The 17,662-nt window shown below is 42.8% G+C and overlaps 1 protein-coding gene across 1 annotated transcript; it reads left to right on the top strand.

The window, feature by feature from the left end:
* The first annotated feature begins 10,352 nt into the window (after positions 1–10,352).
* RFK (riboflavin kinase) lies at positions 10,353–17,456 on the top strand. The gene is made up of 4 exons (XM_081930269.1): positions 10,353–10,486; positions 12,467–12,618; positions 13,399–13,501; positions 14,796–17,456. Exons 1-4 carry the CDS (start codon positions 10,405–10,407, stop codon positions 14,927–14,929), a joined length of 471 nt encoding a protein of 156 aa, XP_081786395.1. The 5' UTR covers positions 10,353–10,404; the 3' UTR covers positions 14,930–17,456.
* The last annotated feature ends 206 nt before the right edge of the window (positions 17,457–17,662 follow it).

Here is a 17,662-nt window from a genome sequence, read left to right as displayed (position 1 = left end):
GCCTTCATTGAGAGCCAGTGTGGTGTAGTGGTTAAGAGCGATAGACTCATAATCTGGGGAACCGGGTTCGCGTCTCTGCTCCTCCACTTGCAGCTGCTGGGTGACCTTGGGCTAGTCACACTTCTCTGAAGTCTCTCAGCCCCACTCACCTCACAGAGTGTTTGTTGTGGGGGAGGAAGGGAAAGGAGAATGTTAGTCACTTTGAGACTCCTTTGGGTAGTGATAAAGCGGGATATCACATCCAGACTACTACTACTACTACTACTCTTCTTCTTCTCCTCCTTCTCCTTCTCCTTCTCCTTCTCCTTCTTCTCTTCTTCTTCAAAGGAGCTGACCTGATTAGCACAAAGCAGTTTGCATTGAAACTGCTTGCTGAAATAGGAGGGGAGCTCTGTTTGCTAAAATGTAGTTCTTGTCATCCCCATCCTATTTTAGCAAGCAGTTTCAATGTGACATAGAAATACCGTTTTCCTAGATATAAGTTTTCTTAAATAAATAGACAAGACCACAGATAACCAGCCAGGCATCCAGTAGTGGTTTAACCCACAGCGCCACCTGCGTCTCTTATACAGAATATAGTAGGTTATTAATAATCATATATGTACAAGCATGTATAAGAACCATCTATATATTAACTTATACAGTTTTGAAGTCTCTTTTTCTTTTTTCACTTTATTTTGTGTAAATGGAAAAACACTAAATAAAATATTAATAACATTCCCGCAACATTCTCCCTGCACCCATGAAGCTGGTTGACTGTCAAGGAGGAGGGGTTGCCTGGAGAGAGAGGTAAAGAAGAAGAGGGATGTTGGGGGTAGCAGGAGAGAGGAACACAGAAGACACTCTTCACTTTCTGAGTTATTTTTAAATCCCTCCTTGTAAAACACACACATCCAGGCACACACACCATCAAGCTACTTTGCTGTTTTCTTGCACTTCCCAAGCCCTCTGTGTAAAACTATGGAACTGTTACTTACTGAAGCTGGGGAGGATTTTAGTTTGTGGTGGGGGGAAGATTTTAAGAAGATGAACATGGGGGGTGGAGAGAAAGAGTTGCAGGAAGAGATGGGCTGCAAATTAATGAAAGGACAGCCCCTGGGGCTCCCCTAAATGTTCCTCAAGTCACGCCAGGGTGCCATGGCACACTGGTTGAAAACCACGGGTATCAATAATTACCACTGCTTGTTTTAGATAGTTGTATTGAATGGGTGATACTTGCACAATGGGCTTTGCTTATGGAAATAAGAATTATATTTCCTCCTCTCCTGTCCTCTTCCCCTTGTGTGATGTTTTGCTTGTGCTTAGACATCCAGCAGTCTTAAATAAACACAAACATTTTATTACTATTTTAAAAATAAAGATAAAACATTGCTAGACATAAGACTACAAACCTAGGACCTACTTTCTTCTGCTCAGTCCCCCAAGATCTGCTTATCAGTTTCAATTAGTTCTAACACCATTTGCTCTCCCAGTTCTTAGAGTGAAATATTCCTACATCTTGCATTCTCTAAATCTGCTTTGGAAGGTTGAGGGAGTCTCTGGGACAGATTGGGGTGGGGCTACAGTAGGGCTACAACTACTGGACTCAGTTTATGGTGTGTTTGCAGCTGATTATATTCCCATTTAGGGACGCGGGTGGCACTGTGGGCTAAAGCCTCAGCGCCTAGGGCTTGCCGATCGAAAGGTCGGTGGTTCGAATCCCCGCAGCGGGGTGCGCTCCCGTTGCTCGGTCCCAGCGCCTGCCAACCTAGCAGTTCGAAAGCACCCCCAGGTGCAAGTAGATAAATAGGGACCGCTTACTGGCGGGAAGGTAAACGGCGTTTCCGTGTGCTGCGCTGGCTCACCAGATGCAGCTTTGTCACACTGGCCACGTGACCCGGAAGTGTCTCCGGACAGCGCCGGCCCCTGGCCTCTTAAGTGAGATGGGCGCACAACCCCAGAGTCTGTCAAGACTGGCCCGTACGGGCAGGGGTACCTTTACCTTTATATTCCCATTTAATAGGTATAGTCCACATACCATTATTCTCAAACAACACCAAGCCTGATGCTTTCCTACTATAAATGTCTTTTTATCTGAAATGGGGATAACCCAAGAAGCTGGTGAAAATGGGCTCTAATCTGTTTTGTCTGGGGTTGTAGGCAATTTGTTTCAGTATTTTGGGGTGGGTGGTGTTCCATCATCACTTTGCATTACTCCCCTTGCCATGCCCATTTATTTCTCAATTCTTTCATTTCTTTTCTGGCTGTGCTTGTAGTTATTTCTGGGGCAGTCCTGTACAGAGGAGCATAGCCTTATATATTTCTTTGATCCCTCAGTTTTGCATAGAACCAGAAAACTGCACAAGCAAATGGCATTAAAATGTCTACACCACATACTGCAACAATATGAAAAGTGTGCATTGAGAATTTCATTTCTTTTCAGATTATTTCCAGTGTGCTCCTGATAAAAGTGTTGGGATATTCAAATTCCTGGATCCAGCCCTCTTAAGTTGGGCCACTAAGGTGACAAAAGAAGTGGCTCTGTGCCAGAGAACGAATCAGTGGGACCCCTCCTTCAACTAGCACTAGCTGGTAGTTACAAAGACAGAGGACACCGTTGAGAGTTGGGTGTGTGAGCTAGAAGCTAGCAGCAAGGCTTCAGACTGGGCAGCTGGGAGAGACACAGCCATACCTGATTTCTGCTTGAATCCAAGGCTATGGGAGAAGCAAGATCCACTCAGGGGGTTAATGCTGTGAGTCCATCATAGGCTCAGGTTGTATATATGTGTGTGACCAAACCATATATCATAATGACACCACAGTCTCCACTGTCTCTCATTCTGAGGAAGCCAAACCTTGGGGAAGTGCCTGGAACCTCTGGAATCTCACACGGCTCAGAGATTGGGGTGGCATGCAACAAAAGTATAGCCTTAAATACATACATTGCTTTCGATCCCTCATAATTGCACAGAACTAGAAAACTGTAGAAGTGCATGCTGAGATTTTGAAATTGCCTGGCAGTGTGCATTTCTGCATTTCCTGGGTGATATTTCAAAACAAAAACAAAAACAAGGTGCACATACAGCTATCTGCATACATGCTTCCTCATTATCTTGGAAAAGAGTGACAAGTGGGGAGTCGCAGGTTTCTGTCCTTGGTCATTGGAGGTTTTAAAGCTGAGGTTGGATGGCCATCAGTCCTGGATGCTTTAGTTGAGATTTCTGCATTGCAGGGGGTTGGACTAGATGACATTTCCAGTTCTACATTTCTGTGATTCTATGTCCCATCAGTATTAATTGGCATAAAAGAATCAACTAATCAGAAGAACAAATCAAATTAGAATTATATTTATTTATACTCCACCTTTTTCCCTGACAAGGACAAACACAAAAGGCAACACCTATTGATATGAATGGGAAAGACCAATGTTCTTCCCCATATACAAACTGAAATACAAGTGGGTGTGGACTACTTCAGTGCCATTCAACGGGTGGAAAAGTGGATTAACAACTATATGATGCTCAAAGATGGATAAGCCCTTACATTTCATGGCTTTTTGGCTCCATTGTTAACATTTCTCTCCTGTGTACTTTATTTATGGATTAAAATAATTTATACCCTACCTTTCCACTACAGAATAGCACTCAAGGCAGCTAACAGCATTCAGTTGTTCATTCCTGTCCATATTTACTTGGAAATAGGCACCACGGAGCACCATGATGTCATCTGCAAATTTGATGAACATCCCCTCAATTTCTTCATCCAAGACATTATAAAGACATTGAACTACAACAGGCCCAGGACAAGGGCTTACTCCCAGGTAAACGAGCTTAGGCTTGCAACCTAAAATGATCATAAATGAAATAAAACAAATCACAATAAATCACAAAAAGATGATATGAAAGATAAATAAAAATAACATTTCAGTATAAAAATTAAGACAAACTGAAAAGTCTGTCTGAAGAGAATTAACTTTATTAAGGCAGCAGAAACTGAAAACCTCAGCTCATGGCATATTCTTGGGTGGGTCTTTACTAACTTCAAAGGCACACTGATCTTGCAAAATGGAGACCAGTAACACTACTGGTTGAGTCACACAACAGTTTCATGCTGGTTGGAGATATCAGATCCCTTCTCAGTAACTGCCGTGCAGGTAAGCAGTGATGTCAAAAGTACCTTATTGCTGCAGGCCTTCTTCAGTGCATCTGCGTCAAGTGTGGGAAACCTTTTTCAGCCCAGAGGCTGCATTCCTTCAAGACCAACCTCCCAGGCTCCACATACTGCTAGTGGGTGGGGCAATAGATGTCACTCTTATATTTGTACAGTAGGATACTGTCCAGCCACTCACAATACATCAGTTTCCATAATCATTACTAAATTAATTTATACACTACCTAATGCTAATAAAGGCTTCTAAGTGGCTTACAAAACCCAGCCACACAAGCGTTAAAATATGAACACCCACCATTAAACTAGACAATAAAACAATCCCATTAAAATTTAAAACAGGAGACAGGTGGAGAGATCAAGGGAATACCCATGTAAAGAGGTACATCTTCAAAAGCTAGGGGAACCCCAATACAGATTGTGCCTCTCATTTTAAGCAGGGAATGCTTTCCATATTACTGGTCCCTGTCGCCACAAACCAATGATCATTAGGCTAGGGCAAGGCTAAGCTAGTTCCATTTGTTGCTATCAGTGCCCTTACTGGGCAATGGAGGGAAGTCACTCTTTCAGGTAACCTGGTTCAGAGTTGTGTAGGGCTTTTATATGTAAGTAACAAGAACTCAACCCTCGTTGAACATAAACAACCAGTTCAGAGCTTTTAGCACAGGTGTATGACCTGTAAGGGGCACTGTGCCCTACCTGCGTGGGCCTCACCAGTCGTAAGGAAAGCCCCACATAGAGCACATCACAGCAGTCCCAACTTCAGGTCCAAACCAGTGCATGGGCCACAGCAAAGCTCTTCATCCAGCCATACAAGATACTATTCTATTACTATGGGTAGCTGCCTTATACTGAGGCAGACCTTTGGTCCATCTAGCTTAGCATTATCAACACTGATTGGTATCAGGTCTCCAGGATTTCAGACTGGGGTCTCTCCCAGCCTTACCAAGAGACGTCAGGGGTCTTCTGCATGCAAAGCAAAGGCTCTACTACTGAGTTATGATCCTTTTCCTGTTGCCCAGCCAAAGCAAAAACAGCAACTTCCCCTTCAGAGTTATTCTCCTGTAAAATTAGTTACTGTTCAGCAATCTGCACTTGGAATTGATCTTCTGGATTCCATTGCCAGCTTCAAATTCAAGACCTTAAAAATGCACTTCCTCTATATTTTCATAAAGTTCCTGCACAATGTGAGGTTCACACTCTAACACCCACACAGGCGTTGAACTTTTTTCCTGTGTGTGGTCACGTAAGAATCTAGGCCAGCATCTTGTTCTCACAGTGGTCGCCACTCAGATGCCTGTGGGAAACCTGCAAGCAGGTAATGGGTGCAACAGCACTTTCCTCACTTGTGAATCCAAGCAACAGGTAGTCAGAGGCTTACCACCTACAGCTGTGGAGGTTGTCCGTGGCTGGCAGTGATAGGCTTATCCTCTAGGAATTTATCTAATCTCCTTTAAAAGCCATCAAGACTGATGATAAATCAAGGACAAATAGGCACATTTGAAAAAGTGGAGAGAACAGTTTTATTTATTTATTTGTCTTAGGGAAATCTTCTGTTAGTTTAGAATGTTTAATTGATTTAGAGTCTTATTTACAGAACAACTGTTAAGGGTGTGTTTATGAGGAAGTGAAGTGACAGTCCAATTGCCACCTTACCAGTAGGCTATCCTAGGTCCTGGAATCAGTTAAGCAGGTGAATAATTGCATTTAAAGCAATATTTTAAATTCCATTTACATGTATGGCAGAACCATGTGAATCATTTATTCAGTAGAACATTTTGCTTAACAAATACTGTATGCTAATGGAAAAATAAATGGTTCACAGGCATTGTGGCATTACTTGAACATTATAATTGCCGTTACAGATAGGTAGCCGTGTTGGTCTGCCATAGTCAAAACAAAAAAAAATTCCTTCCAGTAGCACCTTAAAGACCAACTAAGTTAGTTCTTGGTATGAGCTTTCGTGTGCATGCACACTTCTTCAGATACACTGAAACAGAAGTCACCAGACCCTTCTATATAGTGAGAAGGTGGGGAGGGGTATTACTCAGAAGGGTGGTGGGAATGGGTGATTGGCAGATAGCTGTGATGAGCCTGTTGACGACTCTTAACGACTGCAATAGGTCTTACAGGAAAAAGCAAGGGGTGAGGAGGTGAAAAATGGCTTTGTCATGTATAATGAGATAAGAATCCAATGTCTTTGTTCAGACCAGGTCTCTCCATGGTTTTAAGTTTGGTAATAAGTTGCAATTCAGCAGCTTCTCTTTCCAGTCTATTTCTGAAATTCCTTTGTTGAAGTGTTCTCCTACTGGTTTCTCTGTCTTGTGGTTCCTGATGTCAGATTTATGTCTGTTTATTCTTTGGCGTAAGGTTTGGCCTGTTTGTCCAATATAGAGAGCTGAAGGACACTGTTGGCATTTGATGGCATACACAATGTTAGACGATGAGCAATTAAATAGTCCCGAGATGGTATGTGTGATGTTGTTGGGGCCAGTAATGGTGTTGTCCGGGTGTATGTGGCAGCAAAGTTGGCATCTGGGTTTATTGCAGGCTCTGGTGCCAGTGTCCGTGTTAAGTCTGGTTGTAGTATTAATGGTGTTGTCCGGGTGTATGTGGCAGTAAAGTTGGCATCTGGGTTTATTGCAGGCTCTGGTGCCAGTGTCCGTGTTAAGTCTGGTTGTAGTATTAATGGTGTTGTCCGGGTGTATGTGGCAGCAAAGTTGGCATCTGGGTTTATTGCAGGCTCTGGTGCCAGTGTCCATTGGTTTTGCCATTGGTTTTCCCACTAAGTGCTATTTCTTTAACATGCAGATTAAGGACTTATTCTCTTTACTATTTTATGGCATAGTGGTATCAGGTTTTGTTTTCCTCCCATTCAGGACTGGAGTCCAAGAGATGTAGCTTTTTTCTTCTAAAAGGTAGCTTTTCCCAGCACCACAATGATCATGGAGCAATTAAAGTGTGCTCTACAGTCCAATCCTATGTCTGCTCTGAATTAAGTCTCTTTTACTACAGTAGGGCTTACTCCCAGGTGAGTATAGGATTATAGCTTTAATGAATGGGAATTAAATGGGTGTATGTACATTCTTCAGGGGGGGAGCAGGGCAAGGGACATGCAACTCTAGGTGCACATTAAAATACATCAGAGGACAAAAAATTAGTGGAGAACTACAGATTCTTGTTGTGGTGACATTCATACTTTTTAATTGTGTAGCCTCAATATTGCAATGTATCATGTATCAATAGTAATAAATCGGCTATCACAGCCGGATGTTGTGCTTTGTCTCAGATGGAGAACCCAGAACAGAGTTTGAACAAGATACCAGCAGATTCCAGATATCCAAGGAGCTTATTAGCAGATTAGTCTCCAAGCAGAGATCTTAGATATGAATTACATAGCAGCATTATACAACAAGCTGTCCTAAAACTACTGACTTAAGTTAACTACTGAAGTAACTTAAATTGTCCTGAGCAGCTATTCTTGAATCTAAAAGTAGATGATCTGTGCCACCCAGTGGACAGAAGAATATTTAAACAATTAGCCTGAATTTTCTGAACATGACTGAACCTTAAGAAAGGTTAGTCTATTGCAGCAGAAAACAATAGGAATTTGCATTTTCTGTTGTGGAGTTTTAGAATTAAAGTCATTGTGTTGACATAACACTGGTTTGCCTTCCATGCAGATTCTCCTAACCTATATTTGAACTAGCAAAATTGGGATGAGCATTCCCTCCTCCTCCTGTGTAAATAGTTGCTGACCAGAATTCAGATTCAAAGTACTCACAAACCTGACTGTGGACTGATTGTTTTTACAATCCCAGCACTGCCCACCAATCTGTACTGGCCACCTGGTCTTGACAGTCCCACACATCTGCCACCAATCTTTCACAAAGGGTGCACTTACCATGCTTATATTATTACACATAGGGTCTCTGCCACATACACCATATATTAAAAGTATGTACTAGCATTATCCCAGTTAATGTCCCTACTGCCATCATTTTAAGTAAATAATAGCTTTGAATGCCTTTTCTTGCTAGATATAGACATGGGATGAACAGACCAGAAAATGAAGATTGGAAAGTGAGATGTATTACAATTTATTAAAGGTTACTATAATATAAAATAATAGGTTTATTTACAGGTTGGATATATAACAATGTTGCTTCACCTATGTTAATGTTACTGTTATTTTAAAGAAGTGACTATATAGTTGCTGTAGATCCTACCTTCAAACATTAGCCAATTAACCTTTTAATCTTCACCCAAGTTAAATCACAGGCTATTTAGAGTTCACAATCTTTGCAGTTTAACAGCCAACTGCAGGTATATTGCCTGCATTTTTTCCATAGTATTGCTACTGGAGTCTTCCTCTCACCCTTACAGATCTTCTTAGCTTCTATCTTTAATGATTTCAGCTGTGAAGCATTGGCTCCAACCACAGCACCCTCAGGTACCTTGTTTGGAGCCTGCCAAAGTCCACACTCCTCCCGCTTTATTGAGTTTTTGAGCTTGTTAATCCTGTTGTTGTATATTTGCAGGGGGGAGGTTGTTGCCTACTTTTTTGTCATTTTTTCCCCTTTTGGTGGAGTGAGGGTGTTTGTTTGTTGGTCATCCCCACCCCGCCACCAAATCTTAAAGCTTCAATATCTCTGTGTTGGGAAGTTCAGCAGGTGCTGCTTTGACCTTCACTGTGAAAGGAAACCAGCACCTGTGAAATTATCGGTGCTCTGTACCAATTAAAGGTAAAGCTGAAATCAGAGTTTGGAAGCATGACTTGACACTTATTTATGAGTAATAAAAGGTCACAGCCAAGGAAAATCCCTGGTGCCACCTGTTTGGCTTCCAGCAGTGTGCCAAGACTTTTTAATGCAAGAGGACATATTGGATCATGTGACACCCATGGCAGCCAGCCAACAAAAACATTGTCTGCATGCCTTGCCCATGAAGGTGACCCTGCACACTTGACAAAACAAGCATCTCCGCTGTGTGGACAGGAAACCTGGGCACATGCCAAACACAGCACGTGGCTGGGGCGTGTAGCTGTGAGGCAGAGTAGGCAAGAGGGCAATCACTCTCCTTATAGAGAAGCACGGTATCTTAAGACAGTAGAAATGCTCAAAGCATTCTCAGGGCCAGCCCACCCAGGAGGCAAAGGGAGGTGACCACCTCAGGCAGCAGGATTCACAGGGGCAATAGATCCCAATGTAGATCTTGGTCTTTAGGTAGATCTCCTTCCCTGGTGGAGGAGATAGAATTTTGTTCTCCTCAGGTGCCAAGGTGTCTTGGTTTGGCCGCGCCTTATTGCCATAATCAGAAACTCTGCAAAAAGGAATCACAGAATTGTAGACTTGGAAGGGACCCCAAGGGTCCTCTAGCCCACCCCCGCAGTGCTCTTCCTGTGCCTGCTTCCTGCATCTTCCCTGATGGAGAGTTCTCATGGGTGAAGTCAGGGAAGAAGTAAAAACAATAAAAATAGTTAAGAGAATTTGTAGAAAGGTTTTGACAGATTTCCCCGAGCCCTTGGGGGTCAAAGGCAAGTAATTTAAAAGAAGTCTTGTTGGGACATTTCACTCGGAATCTGCAGCTAGAGGGCCAGACAGAGGATGGCGCCAAGAGGGCGTCCTGCCCCGCTCCCCCCAAAGCCTGGCGAGGCCCTTCAGGCTTCGGGAAATCTTGGCCCCCTTTTCGCGATGCTGCCTCGCTGTTCATTTCGAGGGCCTGGTGCTTTTTGTGCCGAGAGGGAGGGGCGGAGAAAGGCAGTTCCGGGGCTCCTTCCAAGCAGAAGAATAAAGCCTTTACTACATGAGCATTTGCTGCGGAGGAAGGGGCCGCGATCACTACTGGGGTTGACACGCGTCCGCGAATGCAGACGAGACAGCTTTTCCTCCCAGGATTCCTCGCGCGCCGCTCGCGGAGGGGCTTCTGGATGTTCGCCGGGAACGCGCAGGCGCAGAGGCGCCCCTTCCGCCGTCGCTCCTCCTCCCTCCCTCCCCGCAGAACCGGAGCGGGGAGAGCGGTGGCTCCGCCCCCAGGGGGCGGGCTCGAGGCCGCGAGAGCTGGAACTTTCCATTGGCGTTTCGCCCCCGCCTCCTGTGACGCGGCGCGAGGCCCCGCCTCTTCCGCACCGGCACGGCCCGAGTTCGCTGCCCGTCTGCCCGTCTGCCTGGGCGCCTCGTCCGGCTCTCCCTTGCTTCTGCCTGAGGGGCCGGGCCGGGCTCCGCCGTGGCCTCGCGGGGCTTCTTCTCCCGGCCGGCCATGAAGAGCCTGCCGTACTTCTGCCGCGGGGAGGTGGTGCGGGGCTTCGGCCGGGGCTCCAAGGAGCTGGGCATCCCCACAGGTGAGCGCGGCGGCGGCGGCCGGGCGGCCCTCGGGGCCTTTGCCCGCAGGGAAGCAGGGAGCCGGGCCCCCTCCCTCCCTCCCGGCGGCGGGCTTCGGTTTCGTCCCGCCCGCCAGACGGCTTCAAAGACCTTTGAATGCCCGGGGTCCCCGCACGTGTCCCAGACTTGAAGCCAAACGGGAAAATATCCGCGACCTGTTTCACCGGGATGTTGAAAGGAGGGAGAATCTGATAAGGAAACCGGCTCCTTGTGCGGGAATGCGGGACCGTGTTCCCGACGGCGCCACAATGAAGAAGAGGCAGCAGGGAGCAAAGTAGATAAATAAATAGAAGAAAATCACCCTCTGCTGGTGGATCAATAGCTTTGGGAAAATCTGATTTAGAGGGAAAATGGGATATAATTGTAGCTGCTGCTTTCAGTATATACAGTAATTTGATCTAAAACCGAATTTAGCATTAATGTTGAACTGGTGCAATTGTGGGAAGTTAATATTTATCATCCATACAGCAGGGACATTTCTGTTACGGAGAAATAGTGTTTTGTCGACCAGTTGCCAACTGCATTTTGCATGATTTTGGGCACCATCCTACCCTCACCTGTAAGCCAGATGAGTGACCTCTGGAAACAGATCAGGTGCTGCTCCACTGGAGATGGAAGCCCCCTTGGGAAGTCAGCTGGGCCGCACTGCCGGAACTATGTCCCTCTCACTTCCCTCCATCTGTGACACAGTGTGTAGGAGCTGGCCCAGCCCTGTCTACAAAAGCAGCACAGAGCTGGAGTCCGAGCCACTGTGTTCCTGCGGGGCACCCTCCTGCTGGAGGGAGGTGGTGGGCAGATGCCAGCCCCTTGTTGCTTTTGTGGGCAGCGCACTGCAGACCCCACATGACTTGCGGGGCCAGCATGTGCCAGTTGTGTCCTTCTCGGCCACCCTGTGGTGCTGCAAGCCCAACCCTGGGCTGTGGTGCTTTGGGGAGTGATGCACTGGGCTCTGGGGTGCCTGGACTTGTCTGGAACCATGGGCTCTGGCTTGCCACCCCAAGGTAAGTGCCACCTAGGGTGCCCTGCCCCCTCTGCTACTGCCCATAGCAAGTATTGCTGGCTAGTAGAGTAGGGGGAAATGGGGTGTGCTGAGAATAGCATGGAAATGCCACATCCTTTGTCCCTTCGTTTCTCAGATACGTCTCACGTACGGGCACCAGTCCTAGACTTGGCATAGCTAATTCACTCTCATTGCAGACAGTAAATGAGAGGATAAATTAAAAGCTGCCTCAACCTCCACCCTGTCCACGGTGAAAAGTCAGGGCAGCAGATGTGGCAGTTGCTATTCCAGTGCATCTCTTCCTTCCATCAGTGTAAAAGTAGGATTGGTGTACGTTATTCTTACCCACCACATTTTATTCTCACAGGTATTCTGGGCTGAGCACCAGCGAGTGTCTTGTGGCCGCTCACTGAACTCCCTGGGACTAAAGTTCTCCTAGTTTAATTTGATGCACTAACCACTCTGCACCAAGTTGACTGACAGGTCTTAACCTACAGTCTTGAAAAATTGGTGGAGGATTGTGGCCCTTGTCTTAAAATAAGTTAGCTTGCTTAGTGGTTTTGCAGATGTACAGAGAAAATTTTTGCATCTGTAATGAAATAGAAGTACTAGAGATTTTTGGATTATTGTGTTGTGCAGGATAACAGTATAGCCACTGTGTTATTTTTTTCCCTAGCAACCAATTACTATACACAATTGTTTCACAAACCGTGACTTGATAAAGAATTGATTTAAATGCCAGCTTTCTTGGTGACTTAAAACACTGGCTAAAACAAGGACAATCAGAGCCCAACCTTGATCTGGATTCTAATCATGTACCATCTAAATAAGAATACCAAGTTAACTGAACTGACCTGGGACATCGTCCTTTTCCTATCGTTTATGAAACGTTTTAATGTAATTGTTTGTTTAATGTAATTGTTTCATTTATATTTTTCAGCTAACTTTTCTGAGGAAGTGGTTGATAGCTTCCCATCTGATATCTCTACTGGCATATACTATGGCTGGGCTTCTGTTGGAAATGGAGATGTGCATAAAATGGTTGCGAGCATAGGCTGGAATCCATATTATAAGAATGTTAAAAAATCAGTGGTAAGAACATTATATTTTATCTAGCTTATGAGAAAACCAATGTACTTTCAGTACATTCCTTGATAAAGTCAGAGCTGATCTGAAAGCATTAAGGTCTGCATACTGCTAAGCTCACAATTAAGGAGTTTTCAATAATAATAATAATAATAATAGCAGCATGGTGGGGAGTGTCCCCTTCTGCTTTATAGGAAATACATTTCCTATTTCTGATCCTTGATGACAGATCGAATACTGATATTTAACACTTTAAACTGAAATTGGGATACATGTATTGGCTGTGACAGAATGCTTCTTATCCTGAGATCAATGGTAGTTACTTTTAAATTCTCCAAGAACCCAGGTGTATGCCTGCACTTACACATTCTGTTATGTGCTTCATCAGAACTAGTTTGGCTGGAAGCTGTGTAAGCTCATGATGAAGTGTTCACTGAACTGAAGGAGATACACAGTTGCTATTTCAAACTGATTTCACGTGAAAGGCTAATATCTTAGAAGGGTAGGTAGAAATAAAATGGTACGGGAAAGTTAGTAGCAGTAAACTGTTGTCTGCAACAGGAGCATATGCAAAGGACTAGCGACCTTAAAGGGTTTCTGCCTCTATTGCACTGTATTGTTACATGCGTAGCACCTAGAATATGGTTTTTGTTTGTTTTGAAAGTGTAAACTGCAGTATAGTGCGAAAACTGTACTCTGCCTTCTATAGTATGTAATATCTGGCCCATTAGGATTGCTAAATTCTCAATCAAGCCTATATATTAAATTACGAAACTGTTGTTCTAGGAAACACACATCATTCACACCTTTGCAGGAGACTTCTATGGAGAAATACTTAGCATAATTATTGTTGGATACATAAGACCAGAAAAAAACTTCAGTTCTTTAGGTAAGTCCTAAGTACCTTTTGTAACCACTGTCAGTGTAGCTATAGCAGTATTTATTTATTTATTTATTTATTCATTCATTCATTCAATATTTATTTACTGTACTTATATACCAACTTTCTGCTGAGGGACCCAGGGTGGGGGGCACAGTCCAACTAGGGCAGCCTCAATGTTGTCTTTGCCTGCTACCCTTCTTCTCTTTTTCCTTCTCAATACATCCTCTCATGGTAATGACACCTGTAACAAGCTAGATATCCCTTTGTCAAGCTGCCCAGACATTAACTATTATTATTTAGTAGCTTCTTTTTTGAGTGAGATGGAAAAACTGTATTTTGGAGTTTCCTATATCAAGATACATGTTCCCCCTTTTTTTCCAGCTAACTAGACATTTCCAGGATGCAGTTGTGTATTGTTTGTATGTCCTTGTATGTTCTCCCTGTGTACTGCCAATGCATTTTACAACACAGGGTTATATAAAGGCAACCGTCTTAATAGGAAATGTATTTACTCTCAATATGGTGTACATTTCTTGGAGGATAGGTGGGAACAGAATATAAACTTACATTTACAGTATCAGACTGGTAGATCTCAATTTGGCACAAAACAGAGAAATGTAATACCAAATCATTCCTTTCTCTTTTGCAAACTACAGATTGTGCAAACCATACTTTAAAACATCGAGTTAATTGTAGTTTCCAGTTCTGGGTTTTTTTCTTTATATTTTGTCTGAATTCAGTCAAACGTAGGAGATGTACTAAGGTTCTTGGATGGTCGTCATCAAGGCAAAGACCAGATCTGTTTAGCTTAGCAATGTTGCTGCATCATGTGCCTTGAGACACTAGCTCGTCCAATATGGATGTAATGGCAGCTGGTTTGCTGTGCAAGAGGAACACTGTGACAAGTCTGATGCTTGTCCATGTACAGTCATACCTCTTATTACGTTTGCTTCAGGTTCAGTCTTTTCAGGTTGTGTCCCGCGGCGAGCCGGAAGTAACGGAATGGGTTACTTCCGGGTTTCACCACATGCGCAGACGTGGCGGATTGCGACGTGCAGACGCGGGTTGCGTTCTGCTCATGATGCAAACGGGGCTCCAGAACGGATCCCGTTTGTATCCAGAGGTACCACTGTAATGCCAAACTCGTTTGCTTGCTGTGTCTGAACCAAAATTGAGTCTGCCCCTTATCTGTGATAAAGTACCTTTGATACTTTTGAAGAAGGATTTTAAGAATGTTTTCTGAATCTTTTATGCAGAATTAGTCTGTGAAATGGTATTAACTTCTTTTCATTTTATACAGATGCACTAATAGCAGCTATTCAAGATGACATTGAAGAAGCTAAGAAAAAACTAGACTTGCCAGAACACCAGAAATTAAAAGAAGACAACTTCTTCCACACTACTACTGTTACCAACATAGCTAATGGTCATTGAGTAATGCCACTCCTTAATTTTCACTGTATATTCCACTAATTTTAGTGTCTGTCCTTTAGAGAGAAAAAATCTGTAACCAGTATTCCTGTGGTTGTAAGAGTTCTGCTTGTATTGAATTAAAATAGTTAGGCAAAAGTAACTTTTATTAGTCTACATATTACAATGGCAAGTTAGGAAAAAGGTTTCACCACACCCTGGGCAATGTGTACACACTGTTACTATTACTAGGTCATCCAAGGCTCAGAAACAGTTTTCTTAATGTTGACAGGTAATTTGTAAATGTTTCTAATGATGGTCAGCTAATCTTTAAATGAGCATCCTATTCTGATTTTAAAGGTCAAAGCAATCATGCCAGACACTCTTGTAGTGAGGGAAACACAATGGTAAAGTAGACTTCTCTTTTGGATACTTGGTTTTCATTTGGTACATAATTAAAAATGGGTTGCATCCAGAGGAAAACTAGTCACATTTCAGGATTTATGTTGTGCCATTGATTTTAATGAGACTTCAAAACAGCATTTTTATATACTTATAATAGAGTTTGTCTTCTGTACTTGCTTCTCAATAGCGTGCAAAGACCCTGGTTTCCAGAGAAGCATTTGAAACCAGATAAATCAGAAACTTTTAAATAACAAATATTCTTTTCTTTATTATAGAATGATTAAAAACACATTTCAGTCTTTGTCTCACCATATCTATGCACAACGTAACTTTTACAAAATGGATTGTAAAATAAATGGAGATTTCAGTGATGAATTTAGCTGACTTAGAAGATGTATGGGGCTTGCTTTGCTGCTATATAAATTTAGCAGTTGCCTCTTGGTGAAATGTCTGTGCATAAGCACTCATTAGCGACATTGCCTGGTTGTGGATTAAATATGGTATAGCTTTGATTTATGGCTTGCATAATATATGACTTGCCTACAACTTTAGTGATATACATAGGGTGGAAAGCAAGGGGGATTGGCCTAAGCAACTTTCAGCTTTTGCAGAAGCCGAATTGATATCAGAATTGTGTCTAATTCTGATTCTATGTTAAACCTTCTTTTAGAAGTACACATAGTATACTTCTAAATTGTTGAAGCCTTTTATGTTAAACATGACCAAAGTCCTACAATGAAATGTTAGACTGCTTAGAAAAAATGTGTTGGAATGTAAACTTTTGGGCATTTGTGCAGTCCCAGAAAGAGCCTAATTTAAGAATAATGCGATATAATTGTAGGGAGCTAAATACACAGCAGTTTTCACAAGGGTAAATGTGTAAACATGTTTGTGGGCAGTGAAATTGCAGTGGGAAGTCCTGCTATGAATCTGTGTTGAAAACCTACAAATGAGTATGCAAACTGAACGTGCATTTGAAGATCATACTTTTTCCACAGTTCACATGCACACAGGTTGGAAATAAATGCAGGGCTTGTCATTGTGATCTTGTTTGCCTCCTATGTGTTTGTTGTATCTTTTTTGTGGGAAAAGTGCTTGTATATTTCAGAATTTTCCCATTGTGTTGATTTGCAAAGAAACCTCTAGTCTCCTTTTGTTATTGTTGAAATGTTCCTATATCCATATCTGAATGATGTAGTTAAGTTTAAATATTCTGGTTTTATTCAACTAACTTTTACACAAGGTACACCCATTGAAATGAATGGCTATAACTAACTTGGGTCCATTAAGTTGCAGTCCATCTATCCTGAGTAAAAGTTAGTTGAATACTAAGTTAGTTTTTAGTAACATGTCCACTATTCTCTCTCTCCCCACCCCCCGCCGCCCATGTCCAAACACTTAGGCTTTCCTCATTTTTAATATATTAGATATTTATGATTTGGGTTTCCACTGACTAGCAAGTTCTCTGTGTGCCAGGTAATGTGTATGTTCTAGCATGCAGTTAGCAGGCCTGTAGCAGCATGTTTCTGCTTCTTCCAGCTTCAGGCTTGAGCAGCACAAAATTAGGTGGACTTAGAGCCAGAAAAAGCACTTCTTCCTACTACAAAGTTCTGTAGTGCCACATGGAAAAGTCCCCTCTCTGGCTCAGGAGAGGGAAAGGAGATGCCATGCCAAGCTGAGCTATTGCTTCTGGAAAATAGGTTTGTGGAAGCTTACCCCACAATAATTTAAATGTTAGCAGTTGGAAGTAAGCATACTGTCTGACGGAGATGATAACATAAGCTTAATGGTCTGAGGTCTTGATAATGTTGCTACCTATGATTGTTTACCATTTGTGTTGTCTTTAGAAATGAGTGCCTTCTGGAAGGGTTTATGAATCTTGAGCATTTGAATTTGAATGAAGAGAATGTAGTCACAGAGTACTTTAATTTTGTGAAAAACTGCACTATAAAGTATGAACAAGAAAAATGTTCATTGTCAGTCCAGATAAAAATACATGAGTGTATGAAATCATTTATTGAATTCTATCTTTTTATATACCTGTATTTAAGATGATTCATTTTAAATTTACCACTGTAATTTTATTAAGGGTTTTATTTTTCTACTCATTTCAACAAATAAAAGTATGGAAAATGTGTATATGTAACTATTCAGTTTGTCATACTTGATGTACAAAGAATACAGAATAACATGCCTAGTTTGTCCACATCTGGCACTTCACATGCATTACACTGGGGTAGCAGTTTGCACTAACTGCCATATTTTTCCATGTATAAGACCATGTTTTTTGCTAAATATTTTTGGTCAAAAATTGGGGGTTGTCTTCTACACAGATGGTGAATGCACAGGGGT

The sequence above is a fragment of the Podarcis melisellensis genome (genome assembly GCF_964234715.1).
Source record: "Podarcis melisellensis genome assembly, chromosome: 11".
Taxonomy (NCBI): Eukaryota; Metazoa; Chordata; class Lepidosauria; order Squamata; family Lacertidae; genus Podarcis; species Podarcis melisellensis.
This window is presented reverse-complemented; position numbering and strand designations above follow the sequence as displayed.